General features: G+C 44.5%; 1 protein-coding gene across 3 annotated transcripts in view; it reads right to left on the bottom strand.

Annotated features, from left to right (window-relative positions):
- KIF1B (kinesin family member 1B) overlaps nt 1–19,233 on the bottom strand; it is a 146,755-nt gene that overhangs the window by 13,785 nt on the left and 113,737 nt on the right. For all 3 annotated transcript variants that reach the window (XM_047083099.1, XM_047083101.1, XM_047083098.1), the window contains 10 exons: nt 18,728–18,818; nt 16,855–16,973; nt 16,172–16,227; nt 13,966–14,074; nt 12,557–12,623; nt 11,523–11,607; nt 8,294–8,399; nt 2,401–2,515; nt 1,402–1,535; nt 136–197 (listed from right to left, as the gene is read on the bottom strand). In XM_047083099.1, the coding sequence (XP_046939055.1) occupies nt 136–197; nt 1,402–1,535; nt 2,401–2,515; nt 8,294–8,399; nt 11,523–11,607; nt 12,557–12,623; nt 13,966–14,074; nt 16,172–16,227; nt 16,855–16,973; nt 18,728–18,818 (944 nt within the window). The remainder of the gene's footprint in view (nt 1–135; nt 198–1,401; nt 1,536–2,400; nt 2,516–8,293; nt 8,400–11,522; nt 11,608–12,556; nt 12,624–13,965; nt 14,075–16,171; nt 16,228–16,854; nt 16,974–18,727; nt 18,819–19,233) is intronic.

Raw genomic sequence — 19,233 nt, forward strand, 5'->3', positions numbered from 1 at the left:
CCACCAAAAAACTGGCTTATAAAATATACTTGGTTTCTACAAAATTTTCCTACTCGTGTAGGTTAGATTTTTGACATAAAATACTCCAAACACAGGCAAAGATAACCATCACCTCCCTGACCCACAAGGGCTTACCTGGACTGCCCGTGTCTGCCATTTTGCATAGACTGAGTTCATAAATTCCAGTGACACGATTGCTATTTGAATTAAAACAAACACTTGTTTAACTTCTCATGGCACAAAAACAGGAAAATCTCAATTCTCTCTACTTAAAACACTGTCTCCTCTGGAGGGACTGCAGCCCACCCTTAAATATAATTACAGACATTTCTCACTTCTTTTTTAATTCTGAACTTAAGAAGTATACTTTTTCCTAGGAGGAGTTTGTTTTCATGCAATCTTTTGAATTACTTCAAAGGATGAGTAAAATTGAATGATGAGCCCAAAAGTTTATAATACAAAGATAAAAGTTAAAAATCTGTGTTTTCTTTTTTTTAAATTTTGTTTAATGTTTATTTATTTTTGAGACAGAGACAGAGCGTGAGCAGGGGAGGAGCAGAGAGAGAGGGAGACAGAATCCAAAACAGGTTCCAGGCTCTGAACTGTCAGCGCAGAGCCCGATGCGGGGCTCGAACTCACAAACTGCAAGATCGTGACCTGAGCCGAAGTTGGACGCTTAACCGACCGAACCACCCAGGCATCCCAAAAATCTGTGTTTCCTTACCACGAGAGACAAGACAGGGGCAGAGGAAGGTCTGACCAGAATGAAATGATAAACATCGACTTTGGGGGCATGTCATGAGGAAGGTTACTGAACCCTCCACTGTGTTAGTAACGCATATTTATTTTGAGAGAGAACGTGTGTGCACACATGCGTGGAGGAGGAGCAGAGAGAAGAATCCCACGCAGGCTCCACACGCTGTCAGCAGAGCCTGACACAGGGCTTGATCTTTCAAACCGTGAAATCACGACCTGAGCCGAAATCAAGAGTCAGACGCTTAACCGACTGAACCACCCAGGCGCCCCGGTAACATGTATTTTTTAAGCTGAGTGGTGACACACAAACATTCCCTGTATTAGTCTTGGCGGATTTCTACAGATCTTAAATATGAATAAGTCTTTAGAAGAAGAACGTCCCAACGGTAATCAGTGAGAAATAATGACATCTGAAAGAACATTTAGTCCCTGAAAAACTGCTGAGTGTTCACAATGTAATAGTCTTCCTTCCTTCATACTCTCGTCAATCTATCAGTATTCCCTTAAATGCCAACATTTAAAAGTTACTGCCCTTCAGGCATCCGGTTGTAAGCTAAGCCCGCAGCAGCAAGCCAGGCACACTGCGGGCTCTGCTGACCCTGCAGCGGGCAGACCAGATGGAAACTAAACTTGTCTCAAACTTACGAGTCCGGTGACTTCGAGTAGCCGCTGCCAAAGAGGCTGCGCAGAGAGCGTGGCGGCGAGATCTTGGCGTCCCGGGAGTAGAAGACCATGCACACATCTTTGGTGATGACCGCCGGCTGGATGCAATGGTCCAGCTGAAAGCAGAGAGGGGTGGGCCCCGATGAAACCCAGACGGAGCACTGTGGCAGGAGTCTGTGCGCCGCCACAGTTGGAGAGCTGGTCCCAGATGGGGGGCGGGGAGATTTCAGCTCTGCCAGTCGCTTCAACGGCAACTCGGCATACGATACGTGCAAGAGTAGGCGGTGGTCCTCGCAGCTGCTTTGCTTTTCTGAACTATTTTTAAAAGCTTTTTCTGTAATAACGGTTACTATTTATTGCTTCTTATGTGCCAATCACTGTCCTAAATGCTTATATGTGATCTCTCAACACCTTTCTGGGTAAATGCCATTATGTTTACCCTTGTTTAAGAAACGAGGGAACTGAGGCAGAGAGAGACGAAGTCCCTGTGTAAGGACATGCTGGCAGTAAGCGGCAGCACAGGGACCTGCGCTCAGTTGGGCTGGTTCCAGGGTCTGTGCTGTTAACCACGACCGGGCTCTGCCCACAACTGCAAAAACACGAGGCAAAGTTTTCTTAAACTCATACATTCTTTGAAGAATGGTGATTAGGCCACTAAAACTGAAGCTATAGTAGAAATCATAAGGCTTTTTTATTTTAAAGTTTATCACTATTTTTTTGAGTCATCTCTAACACCCAAAATGGGGCTCGAACTCACGACCGACCCCAAGATCGGGAGTCGCAACCTCTTCTGAGCCAGCCGAACACCCCGTCATGTAACTTTTCGATTAAACAGAGACTAGGAACAGAATCTCCTACAACCAGAACGGCAGCAAACGGTTGACAAAAATCTGTCAAATCATTCCTCTTCATCTCCCACGGTCATCTGCCCACTGCTCAGGGCTGGCCATTTGTGGCCATTCAAGTTCAGAGTCTCCTCACCTCTAGGTATGCTGACAAGGTCATGTAGATCTTTTCCCCATAGGGTGTCACTCGGTTCAGAAGGAGAGAGTTATGGAGGGAGCTGTCCCACACGGCCTCGAAACGGTAGAAGGTCCTAAGGTCAGAAAGGCGAGAGGCAATTACCCAAAGAAGTGAAGTCACCTTAGTCGAGGTACTGTCACTGTCAGTAACACTACCGACACCCACAAACACCTGCAATATATCGAAATCTAACAACACAGTGGAGGCTTTATCCCCTCAGAGGAAGAGGTAGGTACCCTGTCTCTCACCCCACCCACTACCCAGGAGCACTCAGCTATGTCTCCCCCCCCCCACAAGCCTGCTTTTCTGCCTATAAACATAAAAATAGAGCAATCAAAGAGATTAGGATTAAAAGGATAAGTGGGTACAGACAGAAACTAAAGGAAGAAAGCCAAAAGGAGCTCCTCCATCAATCAACAAAGAGAGCAGGAAACAAATCCTCAGTAGCTTGTAAGCCTGTCTTCACATCACAGTCTGGTTCTGGAGCCTCAGAAATGTCACAAACATACCTGAGAAGATTGATGGAGGAAACAGGCAGGATAATTTAAGTACTGGGAGTCTTATTTTAAATAAAAAAACAGGGGCGCCTGGGTGGCGCAGTCGGTTAAGCATCTGACTTCAGCCAGGTCACGATCTCTCGGTCCGGGAGTTCGAGCCCCGCGTTGGGCTCTGGGCTGATGATGGCTCAGAGCCTGGAGCCTGTTTCTGATTCTGTGTCTCCCTCTCTCTCTGCCCCTCCCCCGTTCATGCTCTGTCTCTCTCTGTCCCAAAAATAAATAAACGTTGAAAAAAAAAAATTTTAAATAAAAAAACAAGTGGTTATCCTTAGCTGATGTTTCAGAAAAAGAATAATTTTAAAGTAGAGCTGGCTAACTACTATTTGTTACTTTTCAAAAAAAAAAAATCCACACGAAAACCAATCTTACATTTAAATAACAACTAGAAGCTTGATTTAATGAGTACGTATAAACTTTTTAAAGTTGTTCTCGTATCTTCTTTGTAAAACCCCACAGGGCTGACCTGGGCTGACATCGGTTCTGCCCATTCTGCAGTCTCATCTGAAGCACTGTGCTGATGTACAGACCAGCCCCCGACTGCCTGCAGTCCCCCCGCAGTCCCCCCGCAGGCTCCATAACAGGTGTCTACCTCCGACAGCGCATGTTCCATCACTACTGGCTCTCGCCCGACTCAGCTGGCAAGCGTTTGTGCACACTGTGCTTCCTGCCCAATACACTCCTCCTAACTCCTTCCCAAATGGTAACCTTGCTATTGCTGTCTTTTCTAGATTTCCTGTGACAAATAACTGGCGTATTTTCTCTCTAAACACATGCCCGTGCTTCCTTCTCATGAAACTGTCGAGAGAAAACAATTCACTTCTAAAAGAACTCCCTAGCCACACCTCATCCTCCACGTGTCAGACTAGGGAGCTCTTCTAGATGCCTGACCAGTTCATTTTGTAGCTGCTTCCAGATCGAAGTCTTCCGCAAGTACCTGCCACTCTCTCAAACGCCTAGCTTTTGATGCAGTGTGGATGGGTCAAGAAAATACAAAGACACCAAAGGAACAAAGAAACATTTAACAAGACAGAGACAGGTAAAGCAACCAAGGGTCTCAAAAAGCAACCACAAAGGATGGCGGAAGTCTTCCTGGGTTCAGCAGAGAACACTTCATGCATCCACAGCGCCCTGTTTCAATCAAATAGTTCATTTTGGTTTAAAACACATTCTAATCCTGGGTGGTGATAAGCACTACTTGGGCAGAAGCTCCCTGAGAGCTCTGTCACCTGAGACTCTGCTTTTATTGTGTCCCTGTGTGTGTCGAGGTACCTGGAATGGGGCCTACCTGTCACACCACAAGATCTGGACACACCTGTGCTGAAGTGGAATGAACCCCCTTCTTAGAGCGAGGGCATCTATTACTCTGGAGAAGCCGGACAGAAGTCCCTGTCCCTCCTGCCTATAATCTCTGACCCGTTAAATTTTCACACCGTGACTTAGCACCTCCCAGTGCCAATATTTAGGGTTCACGGCTCTCTTTCAACAGAGGCAAATGTTTTGAATTTGTCAAAGAAAAGCCTCTTCATTTCTGTTTTCAGGTTGGGTTTTCACTTAACCTAAGGAGGAAATTTCAGTGGTAGAACCTTGGCTAACAAAAAGGAATTTTTGACTCCAGTAAAATCTTCCTGCATTTGCAGGGGAGGGGACTTTTTTGTTTCGTTTGGCACTTGGGGGTGCTGCAGCACATTCTTTTGGAATACCCACTGAAGATGGCAATCCTTCAGAGATGGTTGTTAAGAAACAAGACTGGTGAGAAATGTCAACTGAATCAAGCTAGCAAGAGAATTTAGAATTAGAAACAGGGCTGAGTCCTGAGACATGTTTCCCTGTATGGCTCCTATGGTGGTTAAGAAATAATCCCAAATGGATTTCTCGAGATGTTCTGAACAATGGCAGTGTGTGTGTGTGTGTGTGTGTGTGTGTGTGTGTGTGTGTGTATCTTTAAAAACCAAACAGACATTTTAGGCTATGTTGTCATGTATCACTTCCTTCATTTTTCTTCCCTAAATCAGATGAAGAGAGATGGGCAAAGACTTCCTTCACTATTGAACCAGGACTTTTTTCTACTGCAAAAGAAGAAAATAGATAAGACAAGCAGTCTTGACAGAGAAAGAGAAATGTTTAAAAATAAACAGCCTATTTTTCACAGACTCAGCTGCCCAAATAGCTAAACTGGTCTCTTCTACGGCACAGGGCAAAACAAAGAAAACAGTGAGTAATTATGCAAAGCTACAGAGCAACAAACCTTTCAAGCTGCTGACAGAGACAGGACAGACAAAGAACAGAAAACCCAGCCTGAGATTCCACGAAAGGAGGGGAGTAACGCTCTAATCGGTAATGCAGCAGAGGAAAACCCGAAGGCGCACAAGAATTAAATGGACAGGTCTAGTAAATGGAATGAGAGAATACGAACTCTGCCAATCATTTAAGAAGCTGTGTGTGAAACTATACACATCAGGAAAACCCGGGGAACAAAGGGTGCCGGAGAAGGTGTTGCTCTATCCTAGGTCTGCACGGGGAAAAACTACTAAATTAAAATAGTAGTCCAAGCAATGTAAGACATAAAGCATTCTGATAGACTAGAATCTTTATGTGCAAAAAAGCAAACAGAAAATACCTAGGAATGTCCTTATCAAGAAAGAGCCTGCAAAAACACAGAAAAGGCTTTTGTTAGTGCAGCAGTGGAACAAAAAAGGAAAGAGGAGAGGAAAGCAAAAGCGAAAAAAAAAATACATAAGACACATTTGCTGTTAAGCAAAGTAAATTCAAGTGGACAATTGACACAGAACTCCATGGGGCACAATTTGATAGACAGCTTACAGTGACATGGGTCCCTCTCTCCCGAAACATTTAATTAAGGAAAATGCTGGGCACAGAAGGGACTGTGGAGACCACCTCTATTAACACCCCCTCTCTGCAGATGACTCAGTACTGGAAGGGGTAGGAAGTTGCTGCAGAGTTAAGGGAAAACCAAAGTGATTCGGTAACACAGATGTGGGACTGGAAAGAAAAGCTGCAGTGGCCCCTGTTGGTCACACGCCACCATCAATACCCAGAGGTGCTCTCTCCTAGACACACGTGCACAACACACTCACAATGGAGTTCAAGTTCACCTTTAAACATTAAACCTTAGGCGAAAAGAACAAAAGCTCTTAACCAAATTCCATTTAGCAACTTGCCAAATTAGCTTAGGCTCTCTGTATTCCTAAAATGAAAAGATGGATGTCCATCACGCACTGAACATCCTAAACTAGATGGGTGTCTCATCCACCCAGACAGTCTGCTCCCCAGAACTGAGTGGTGTGCTTATCAAGTGTCAATAGTACCTGGTCTTGTTTATGCAGTTGTACTTACCATGATTATCTAAATTAATCAAGTATTAGGCAAAACAATGTAACGTGAGGGCAAAAATAATTTTTGTTCAGGGTGAAACAAAACTGAGTTGACTATTTTTAAACGGTTTGATAATGCTGAGTTGTCAAACAACTCAGCTGTCAAAAAACAGCTGTCAAACTAAGTTTGGGTGCTATCAATATAAAAAAGGGAAATATTAAAATTGTAATGACAGATGATAGAAAGCTGACAGGATTTTGCCATTCGATTTTCTTCAGAGGTTTCTACTTCTTGCTCCACAAAATTAAAAATCACAGATGATGAATTATGGGTGTGCTTTTGCAAGAAAGAGCATCCCAAGTCCAATAACTAAGGCTACAATTAAAGACAAGGCCTTGGCCCTATAGCAAGAGCTTGACAAGATAATGTACATTTATGGAGCTTAAATTAAAACGTTCAAAGTGCATATCTTTCTATTTTCCTTGACTTTGGCCGACTTTTTTGATTAATTAACTCTACACCTCTATTGTGGAAGATAAGCTGCTTTTGACAAAAGCCAAATTCATTTCCTGCTGCATCTGACCTGCGGCCAGGTATGAATCCCGGGACTTCCGAAGGTCACTCTAACACAGGCCATTTAGCTCAACCAGCGTTTCAACCAAACATCATCCTCCCCTGTGAGTTTTGCTAAGTAGCCTAGGAATATTTAGGATCTATTTCTCATAGCTGCAAAGAAAACATGGTGCGTGCCGGCTGCCTCGGCAGGCGAGGATACCATGCAGGGTTAGTGAGGACTTCAGAGAAATGGTACTGCTCACGATTCTGCCCAGGAACGGACCAGGGAGGACCAGAGCACGCTTCTGTCCCTCTGTCCGCCCCGGCCCCCCATACAGGTACACCCTCATACTCAGTCCCTCTCCCTCACAGCGCCTGCAGCTCCTCCTACAGGCAAAAAGCGAACAGATATTTGCTTTTTTTCCTCTTTCCTATGCAAAACTGTAACACAAGGAAACGGTGGAAAAAAATTAACTCTGGCCCAAACGTTTAATCCCATTTCTGCCTTTTGTCTCATTTTTCCTCTGCCTCTTCCCAGCATAGATGTGAGCAAGTTTTTCAGGAATACACAGAAGTATCCAGAAGTCCTCCTGTAATGCAAAGGCAGTGTTCTGAGCCCACATCTGCACACACAACCACCCGTTTCCCAGCCATTGCTACATACAGGAATGGAGTCTCTGTGCACAGTGACAAGAACTCCTTTCCTGGGGACGTGAGGGGCCCAGAAGATTTATCTCCAGTCTGACATGGGAAAGTAGACTGGCTATGTACTTTATGCATTGTCTGTCATCACTTGATTATAAAATGGAATTTTAAGGGAAGCCAGTTTAAAATTAAAAATAAAATAAAATTCATTATTTACAGCAGATAACCTTGGTCAGAAGAGTTTATACATATGAATTTATCTCCTTTATGAGTGAACGAAAATGAAAAGCAAATACTAAGAATCCTGGAGCCTCTGCTGGCAGCAGCAAAGGATAAACACAGGAGGGTTTGCTGAGCCCAGGAGGGCACGTTTCCATGACACTTAGGACAGACAGACCTTTCCCACAGCAACCACTTCATAGGAGAGCACCTAGTCTCAGCAATAATTAATTTGTACTTTTAAACCCTTGGGAAGAATGCTGAATTTTCTTTTTCTGTTCTCGTCTCTAAGACTGTGTTTCATCTACTCAAACTCTATCCCGGAGAGAGTATTTTCACTCAGTGTTGGTAACGGATCCACATACATGTAGCTCCACAATTATTTACTTTTGGAGAGCAGAGTGGCAGGGAGGAAAGGGATGTCTGAAGTGAAAGAGGAATTCGTTTCTGCCCCTGGACAGGAGTCACCAGTGAATGGGGAATCTAACGGTGTGGCGTCAACCTGCACGGGGCTGACTCATCACGCTGCTCAGGGGCCCTACCTGCTGGAGTTGTGGGAGGACTTCAGGTACTTGGCAGAGATAATATTTAGGGAGAGGATAGCATCGACCGCAGCCTCATCCACTTCAGCCTTGTTCCTGATCCGGCCTACGAGGAAGAATAAAGAAACTAGGACAGGGGTACACTTAACAACACAACAGAAACTCATTAAGCCAAAGAGAGACTTTTAAACCTGTGTACCTTCGGGTGCCGGAAGGGTCACTTAGCCAACACCAAAGGGTCCTCCACTCTTCCCCCTGTTGTCTTCCCTTTCCTCCCCACATTTGGTCAATTGTGAAACCTTACTGACTCTTTGTTTGGAGTTTCTCATACTCATCTCAACTTCTGGTTCTCATACCACCTCCTGCTCACAAAGGTCACCCCCTTCCCGTCTGGAACACCGCGATGGCCATTTCACTGATCTCCTGGCTGCTCACCTCATCCCCCTCTCCAATCCACCCTACACTCACCTTACAGAGACTTCTGAAGCCACTGCCTTCATTATACCACTTAAAAAAATTTTTTTTAATGTTTATTTATTTTTGAGAGAGACAGAGCGTGAGAGGGGGAGGAACAGAGAGAGAGGACACAGAATCCAAAGCAGGTGCCAGGCTCTGAGCCATCAACATAGATGCCCGACACGGGGCTCGAACTTACAGAAGATCCTGACCTGAGCTGAAATCGAATGCTTAACCGACTGAGCCACGGAGGCGCCCCACCACTTTCCTGTTCAAAATCCTACAACTCTGTTTTCCAGTGAACACTAGGGGACGTACTGCAGAGAGGCTAAGAGCACAGCCTCTGGAGCTAGACTGTCTGGATTCAAATCTCAGCTTTAACACTTTCTGGCTGTGAAGCTTAGGCATATTGAGTCTTTGTTTCCTCTTCTATGAAGTGTGATTAGCAATTCTTCCCTTACATGATTGTTAAAACCATGTTATATATTTGTTATGTTAAATAATATTTTTAGAGCACTCAGAAAAGTACCTGGTATAGAGTAAGGACTACACAAGAGTTTGTTAAAATAAAAAAGCAATAATAAAAAAAAAAAAGCTTGAAAAACCACTGCCCTAGACAGAAGAGAGTACAATCTCCCTTCTAGGGGTTCTTAATGTGGTCCACAGATACTCAAGGGGTCTATGTATAAAATTCAGGAGGTCCATGAGCTTGAATGAGAAAAAAAATTACAACTTTATTTTCATGAGCCTCTGACTAAAATTTGGCATTTCCTTCAATTATGAAGGGAGGAGACAATCCACAGGAAAATCAGCAGAAGCTGTGACTCTATCCCTGTAGAAATCAGATGTTTTCATGTCATACTAAGGTAGAATATCTCAACATTCATCACTGCTCTGAGTGATAGAAATTAGACCTGCTGCTTCTTTAATGCATTTAATGCATTAATATGAAGAAAAGCTTATACTATGAATTTATTTAGTTGAGCAATCTCAGTATCACTAGTTCCCTTTGTAACCCTATGTACAGCTGACCCTTGAACAACACGGGTTTGAACTGCCTGGGTCCACTTACACACAGTTGTTTTTTCAGTAAATACAGGATAATATTGTAAATATATTTTCTCTTATGATTTTCTTCCCCCATGGTTTTTTGTTTGTTTGTTTGTTTTTTAAAGTAGGCTTCATGCCCAGTGTGAAGCCCAAAGCAAGGCTTAAACTCATGACACTGAGATCAAGACCGGAGCTGAGATCAAGAGTCGGACGCTTGACTAACTGAGCCACTCAGGAGCACCCTCCCACCCTTATAATTTTCTTAATAACGTTTTTTTCTCTAGCTTACTTTAAGAATATAGTATATAATACATAAAACATACAAAATACATGTTAATCAACTGTTCACGTTATCAGGAAGGCTCTGGTCAACAAGAGGCTGTTAGCAGTTAAATTGTGGGGAGTCAAAATTATATGCAAATATTCAACTGCACTTCAAAACAATTTTTTTTTAATGTTTATTTTTGAGAGATAGAAAGAGAGAGGGAGGGAGGGAGGGAGGGAGGGGCAGAGAGAGAGGGAGACACAGAATCTGAAGCAGGCTCCAGGCTCTGAGCTGTCAGCACAGAGCCCTACACGGGGCTCAAACCCACGAACCGTGAGATCATGACCTGAGCCGAAGTCGGATGCCTCACCAACTGAGCCACCGAGATGCCCCTATCCAACTGCACTTCTAACCCTTACTCTGTTCAGGGGTCAACCGTACTTTATTTTCTACATTTAAAAACATTAATTCTGAGGCTATCCCACTGCCAAAGGGGTCCATGGCAACACAGGATCCAGAACCCTGCCTTGGACTCTAAAGCTTATACGGTTTATCCAGTTTTTTCTTCTCATTAGGAGACCTTGGCCATGGGTTTCTAGCCATCTGCATGTTAGACATGTTCCTGACTCTCTTTTCAAGATGTTTCTGTGTATGGAAAACAAGACAAATGAGAACCTTCTAATTTTTCCCACATCTGTGAAGATCCTCCTGGATCCTTTCTATTGTTAATTCTCAGCCCGGGGTCTTTCTCACTTGCCCTCATTTTGGCACTTACTCATCAAACTGCTCTATTTATTTATTATTTTTTAAGTTTGCTTATTAATTTAAGTAATCTCTACACTCTACATGGGGCTTGAACTCATGACTCTGAGATCAAGAGTCGAATGCTCTACTGACTAAGCCAGCCAGGCACCCCCTCACTGCTCTGCACATACATATGCTGTCTCCTCAACAAAACCGCAGGCTTACAATGAGCAGACACCTCTCTTATGCCCTCTCAGAAGCTTTAAAACAGAGCCATTCCCATGGTAGCTGAGTAAAATAACGGTTGGTTGCGGGGCACCTGGGTGGCTCAGTCGGTTAAGCATCCGACTCCTGATTTCAGCTCAGGTCATGATCTCACGGTTCATGACATTGAGCCCTGTGTCGGGCTCTGCGCTGACAGCACAGAGCCAGCTTGGGATTCTCCCTCTCTCCCTCTCTCCCTCTCTCTCTCTCTCCCCCTCCCGCTCTGCCCCTCCCCCAATCTCGCTCTCTCTTGTTCTCCCTCTCTCAAAAATAAATAAAATAAGCATTAAAAAACTAATGGCTGCTTGAATAACATATCCCTAATGATGGGAGTTGAGAAACAGAGTAGTTTCAAACTCTAGGCCACATATTCTCCAGTACTCTTTCTGCACATTCCCTGTGTTCCTCTAAAAAGCCTGGCTCTGTCCTCAGCTGAGGGAATGTACTCACCTACCACCAGCTCACGAACATCCTTCCAATGGAGCTCACTCCCCTTCTCATGGATAATGGTCACCGTGATCCTTCGCTGGATGCCCTAGGTAACGGAGCAGGGTTGTAATTTAGCTGGGACAATCGAGGATTTCCTCTTGTGTGCTGTTTTCTGGACTGCATGGTGTGGGGGTGGGCAAGACGAGAGGAACGGAGAGGGGGAAATGCTGTCCCCACTCTCTCTCTCTTTTTTTTTTTTTAAAGTAGGCTCCACACCCAATGTGGGGCTTGAACTCACAACACCCTGAGATCAGTCACATGTTCTACTGACTGAGCTGCCTTGGCGCCCCTCCACGGTTACTCTAAACAAAGGGATATAGGTCAGGGACTGAGGAAGAGCCAGGTTCTGGTATGGCTTTAAGAACAAGTGACTAGATGGTAGACCCAGAATATGAGACCCTCAGCTCCTATGCCCACCTGGGTGATAAGCATTTTTCTTAAAGATTTTACTTTTAAGTAATCTCTACACCCAATGTGGGGCTTAAACTCACAACCCCGAGATCAAGAGTCACGGGCTCCGCTGACGGAGCCAGCCTGGCGCCCCGGGCATAAGCATGTTGGAGAACTGACCGAATCCACTTTTGATTTACCAAAGGAGGACACCTGTATTTCCTGGCCAGATTTTAGTCCACTGCAACTTTCATCCTCTATCCCCATTAAGAACTTTTAACTATAAACGTACGGTCTCCAAACATGGAAACTATATACAAGAAAATAAAATTGCATAAAATGACATGCGAGCTGCACAAATTATAGTAGTTGAATAAAAGTCTTTTTCAAAATAGGTCTCTCAAAATATATTTCTACGTACGAGCAAGCGTATAATACAAGCCAAGGTCTGAGGAAGAAACATTAAAAAACATACAAAAAAAGAAAAAAAAAGTACAATGTCTCCTGATCCCCAAATCTGCTTAAAGTGGAGAGGGAAAACAGAGACACAGAAAGAGCTCTGTTTTGGTTCTCTCCTAGGCCCTCTCTGGCTCCCTCATTAGTACCTGGTGAAGCAAAAATGTCCCCTGGCAGGGCAAGCCTGCTGTGTGGTCAACCACGGCTGGGATGTACCTAGAAGAACAGAAATGCAGAGAAAGCAGTCAGACGGGACGCCTGCGCGGAGGGCTCCGCCCGCAAGGTCTTCTCTGCTGCGACATCCCCCAGTGGTCTCGGTTTCCCTGGTCTTCCTCACCATTTGGGCATTCAGTGAGTCACACGGTCACTTGCATTTAATAAACCTTCTCACGTATCCGTGCCACATCCCCCTTACTAGACCCAAGTGCTCGAAGCACAGTAACATTTTTGGCTCCCTCCCAGCCTCCTGCATAACAGATATTCCATAAATAATGTACAACTGCAACAGCAAGTGTCAGGAGGTAGGAAAGGGGTCATTTCAGATTTCAGGTAGTTTTTAAGGATCAGAAAGCAATTAACTCAGTAGAAACTACTACTATGACTATGTCTCCCTCATGATGCAAGTTATAATCACATTACAGATCTGTGTACGGAAAGTACAGCTTCTTAAAGCCGTGTCACTACTGGCAACGAAATATGGGACTGATACAGCCAGACTCTCCTATCAGTAGGAACACAAAAAATGTTTCATGGAGATGATCGTGAGGGTGGTACTCAGCATTATAAACAGAGGATCATTAGGATAACATTTTTTCCTTACCCTTTACATTAACCAATAAAGCCCCTTGCCTCTGTTTCAGGAATGGGATCTTTATTTGTGTTTTTCCAAATGCAATTAGAGACAACTGTGAACAAGAATTATATTCACCACTCGCTCTAACACAGCTCACAGAGAGTAAGCTGATGTTGATTCTTTTCATCTAGGACAACAGACCTCAACCGGGGGTGATTTGTAACGTCTGAGGACATTTTTGGTTGTCACACTGAAGGCAGGTGCTACTGGCCCCTTGTGAGAAGAAGCCAGGGATGCAACTACATATCCTACGATACACAGGACCGCCCCCCATGACGGAGACTTATCTGGCCCAAAACAGTGCTAAGGCTGAGAAACCCTGGTCTAAAGAAACATTCTGCCCCCAAATCCTCTCACTGAGATTATTAAGATAAGTTGTGACTATATTATGCACAAAATGCTTCTGATTCCCTTTGCTCTGCTGCTATTAAAATACCCACTGTGTAAGTTTTCTTCCCTCATACAAGGTGCCAGTCTCCACGTTCTTGCTGTTGCTAACAAGAAGGCAAATTAGTATTCTGGACAGTCCCTTCTTTGACAAACATCTATTTCAAAAGAATAACACCACCAAAAATTCACTTCAAAACTGGAAGTCAACAGTGACGATGATTCATTAACCTGAATATGAGCAGAGAGGCTCAAAATTGCATTTTTTAATTTTGAAAAACTTTGCCCTTGTTTAAAAATTTAGAAAGTTAGACTTACTCTCCTGTAGGCTCCAGTTCACTGATCTCAAACCAAACCAGAAGATCGTACTTGCTCATGCTCTGGCCAAGGCTGGTTTTGCTCATGGTGTTTAACTTGGTAGCTGGAACTTTCAAAAGTTTATAGAAAATGTCAAAATCTGGTCCAAGTCTACTTAGTAAAAGTATAAACTTCTCTTCAAGGACACACTTGGGAAAAAGGCAACGAAAGTCAGGGCTCCATTTCAATGCAGAAGACTCGGAAAAATGTCACCATCTACTGCATTAGTGACTCTAAATTCAGAGAACTGGGAAAATGGAGAGTCGGCTTCTTTCTGCCTCTCAACAAACAGTATCCACTGACAAGAAAATGGGTTTCGTGCAGAGTGAACGTGCTCACAAAACTATTCAAAAACCTTCCTTAGACTGTCGTATGTTCTGGCATGTGTAGCATGGTAACACTGTGGGAGAGACAGTGTGGACAGAGCCTCGTACGTCACAGGCTCTCTTCAAAGCTGGAGTGCGTGAAGGAGAACCCGTGCTCCCACCCAGTGGTTACCAAACCTCCCTGCGCATTGGAGTCACCCAGGGATCTTAAAGCAAAGCCCAGGCAAGTAAATCATAATCTCCAGGGGTGGGACCCAGTCCGCCAAGAAGACTGAACCCCGTCTAGGGACTCTAATGTGTGGGTAAGTTTAGGAACCACTGGTCCAAGATGCAAATACAGGATTCTATAAATGATCTTATGTTACACATTTTCTTCACATTTAAATTCCATATTATTAACTGTACTGGTGAAATAAGTTAGCCGAAAACACAGTATTTCCAAGAATTCCAAATTCTACGTGGTGGGTATTTTGAAACACTACACAGAAATTCTAAAATCTGGCAATACAAAGAGCGCTCTCTGCTCAGAACCTGGGAGCACTGGAGTGAGAGTCCGGTGGCTTGGGATCTAATACCGTTCAATCACTAACTATCTATGTGACTTGGGTTGAGTTGCTTAATCTCTGGGAGTCTGTCTCCTCATCTACAAAACGTAGATCGTTAATATTTAGCCTGCTATCTTGAAAACGTATCGTGAGGACCCACTCATAGATACCTGGGTATTTAGATACCCAGGAAGTATCTACAGGGGCCCAATACATACAGCACCAGTCAAATGTTAGCCTGTCTGCACTATTCACTCCAGCTGAATTCCACACTAGTTGGTGATGCTAGTCAAGAAAAAAATAGTGTCACTGATTCTGGTGATCACCTGATGGTCAGAAAGTGAAATCAGAAGCATTAAAAAAACAAAAACAAAACCCACTCGCTAATAAAAATCTTGAAAATTAAAGATACCATTACAAAGAATCCAAACGAGCAAACACAATGAGGCCCTCACCTTATGTGGCGATGTGAAAGAGGCACAAGGAGAGAAGGTGTGTCCTCACATCTCTCCAAAGGAAACGTGGTCCTGACAACATGCTAGACTCTACGTTCGGGTCAAGCAGCAAGGAGAAACCCCAGCGTTTCGTACGCAGAGAGCCAGGCTTTAGGATGAGCCCGGAGGACGGTTCTACATCTAAGGCAGAGCTAAGTCGGCTACTAACCATCTCGTTTAGGTGCCCTCTCACTCTGGCAGCTGGGAACTGGCAGAGGGAGGAAAGGGGGCGATGTGTCTGCCCCATCCCGGAAGGTGGCAACAGCGGAGGAAGCAAGCGCGTTGGCGTGCTCAGAAACCGCGTCCAACACATGCACATTCACATAGTCAGCTACGAGAAACCGAATCAGTTCAATCTTTCTCTCATGGTCTGAAGGCAGGATGGAGAGCAGCAGTACGGAGGTGGAGAGCAAGTGTGGGCGGGGTGGGAAGGTGGCAAGTGGGCAACAAGGAGAGAGGATGAGAATGAAGAGAAAGCAAAACAGATGAATGAACATGCAGAATACATTTGATACGCAAAGAAACGCGCGGTCGCCAATCAGTTATGAGGAGTTACATACAAAAAGCAGAGAGATTTAGGAACAGGATGCTTATCAAAATCTGTAATAAGAAGACCAGAAAGTTGGCAGGGAGAGAGAGCCCTATCGTTTCTGACTTCCCATTTAAATCAGGAACCAAGAATCCTAGCTCCTGCTAGACACAGGAATATGTAAGCACACACCAAGTGGAGCGGGAATGTGCAAATGGTTTCTATCTGAAAAGCCATCGGAATCAGAGCCGTGTCACCCCAAGGAGGGCTCACCTGGCTTGGAGAGCGGCATGGGCGGAGGGAAGAAGCGTCGAGATGGCTGAGGCGGGCTGCAAAGGAAGGGGACAAAGTTCAAGACTGAGAAAGGGTCCCATCAATGGCGTGTTCAAATCCCCTCTAGAAACGGATCCCTGGCACTTGCAAATGAGGCCTAATATCAGATACCAGATATAACCCCACACAGTGAAACTGAGGCTAAGACATTTTAACAACAGTGCCCTTGGGTGTCCCAGTTAATAAACAGGAGAAGTCTTCTGTTAACACGGATACTCTGCCATCTCCCAAAAGGCCCCATTGCTGCTCTCCTCATCACTTTCAACGTCTCTACTTACAGCTTATGCTTCATACAGTTCTGGGCTAGTTAGGAACAATTACACAGAATTCTCATGTCGCATCACCTCAACTCTCTATCCTATTCAAAGTCTCTTCCTACAAAAGAGATAGCACCCCAGGTCAGCTGGGCAAAATTCAATGCGCTCTACCTACAATTAGTGGTTCGGTGGCTTAGAAAAAAGGTGGTGACGTTTCTAAAGAGGAAATTATCAGGGACCACAGAAAACTGTTCTTCAGTTCTCAGTCCCGCAAAAGATTTTTTCCTTCCCGTCAAGTGGCAATGACAGTAAGAACAAGCCAACGATAATATCAGCAACAAGAATCTTTGCTTCTCTGGTCCAAACCTGTTAAGGTCCTGTCCTTGCAGATGAAGCGGGTGCTGCTGATAATGCCCAAAGACTTCAAATACTATCGGCTTGGTTTTGATATAGTCCACGAATGATTCAGTGACCTCCACTGCAATCTAATGAGGAATAAAGCCAAGCTAGATTAGGGAATGATTTACTCTAACAAACCCACATTTTTGCTGCAGTCAGAATTTTAGCACTTCTGAGTAGCCAGGGTGTGCTGGGGATTTGACTCTGCGGGTCTCCCACACCAAGACAGGGGCTCCGCACTGGTTTTCATTCTAAAGCAACTTTAGTAATAAACTTTAGGCCTTCAAGACCCTCCGTCATCTGCACCTGCTGCCCTTTACACACTTACTGTTTTGGCATAAACTCACCCGCCGCTCCTCTCTCCCCTGTTGAGCCTGAGGACCTGTGCAGGCTATTGCCCTGCCTGTAAGGCCTGCTCCTGTCTCTGTGCCTGTGAGTCATTCGCAGACTTCCAGGCCTGGCTTGAATAGTAACGACAGTGAGAAAACCATGCCTGTTGACAAGGCACCAGGTACATAACCAAGTCTGACCCACCTTTTCTTATCACGCTACATCCTTCAGAAAGTTCCCACCTCCTTTCCCCACCCAACTACCAAGCCCGCCCCCTGCCCCCACAGAAAAAGTAACCTAAAGTATCTTTCTGTTAATGGAAATAACTTTCCCTTCTTTCTACTTCCTTTGCATTTAACAAATACCTTGCTAATAAGTAAGGTCTCTAGGCCATGTGATACTACTGTTTCAATACGCGTTTTATTTCTCTATCATCCTAAGCTCTTCGGGGACACAACCCTCTGTGATTCATCACTCTTCCCTGGTGGCGTCAGCACAGTCCTTGTGCACACTATCCTCATGAGTATTTCTCAGATACACGCATGCTCATACTCATGCAATTAAACATAAAGAAAGTGGGTTTCGTGTTTGCTGTTCCGTCTTCAGAGCTGTCCTTTCCGCTCGGACTTTAGAGAGTGAATACAGTTAACAAGAGAAGGAGCGCGGTTCAGGTCGTAGTGAATATCCTAGACACCACAGCCACATTGCTCTGGGCTTAAACCCCATCTCTGCCTCTTGTGAGCTCTGTAACCTTGGTGAGTGACTTTAACTGTTCTGCGCCTCAGTTATCTCAGCTGTCATTTGGGGGTCATGAGGGTCTGCGGTAGAAAGGTGAGGATTAAACAAATTAAGACACACAAGTGTCTCAGAACAGTGACTGACACAAAATAAGCTCTCAAAGAATGTTAGCTATTGTGAGGATGATGACTTCTGAACAGAGTTTGGGTGACCCTTCCTGGAAGAGACAGAAGCTCTGTTGTCTTACTCCACGTCTGAGAGAGCTGTAAGGGGCACTAACGGATTAATCATAGTATCAGCTGCAAGGAAAACAGACTGAATCTTAATTTAGCTACAAAAGATAACGTAGTGTTTTTTTTTTAACCTTATTTGCAACTGAGCAATGTAAGTATCTTCTAGTTTAAAGAATAATACGTTAACTTTAACAAAACTCGTACTAAACGTGCGTATTTTTCTAGGAAGGAAACGCTAAAAACAACTCACTACATTCAAACTGATGGAAGATTTTATTGGCAGACCAACCCCCACATTGTTACACAGGGAAGGCTGGCTGCACGGTCCGCTGAGGATGACCTCACCGCTCTAGCCACTCCCTCCATTGTCTATTCTCACCAGGAAGCTCCACCCCCCCCCCCAACCCCAGGCACAGCAGTTTGGACGATCCTTCCTCCTGGGCTGAGAAAGCCAGAGGCTGCCCACACAGGACGAGGGCCTAACACCAGCCGCTATGGGGGCCCCCAAACCTGCAAGGCCTTTGGCAAAAACCACTTACATTCTGCACGTGATAAAAGCCCAGAGGACTTCCTCTGCCGTTGTTTTTGAGGGGTTCGGTGGAGAACGCTTCATCATGGCGATGCAAAAAGCTTAATAAAAAAATAAGACACATGAATTTCACATTAAACAGTTTCATCAACATCGATGTCGTAGGAACCTGACTTGGATCGTATGGAAAGGAGCAGCCTACTTCAGCAGAGGCTTTCACTGAGCCAAGTAATTTGTAGTTCCTTGTAATGCACGTTTTCCATGATCACTCAGATAGCATTTTAGATTTTATTTCAAAAATGACCGAAAGATTAACTGACCCTGACCACTTAGCCACCTGAACGCATATGCAAGACCTCAGATAGCAGAGCAAGAGTGAATTCAGGGAATTACTGTTTCTTTGTAGGAACATATTTTACTGAGAAAAAAAAATTATAAAATCATTTTGTGTAGAAAAGATGTGGCATATTCAGGCTTCTATAAGGTAGTGCTAAAGCCTGTGTTGGGCATTCTTGC

Source organism: Lynx rufus, unplaced genomic scaffold (genome assembly GCF_022079265.1).
Source record: "Lynx rufus isolate CCGP_SWC_20201006 ecotype Redwood Valley unplaced genomic scaffold, mLynRuf1.p SCAF_2, whole genome shotgun sequence".
Lineage (NCBI taxonomy): Eukaryota > Metazoa > Chordata > Mammalia > Carnivora > Felidae > Lynx > Lynx rufus.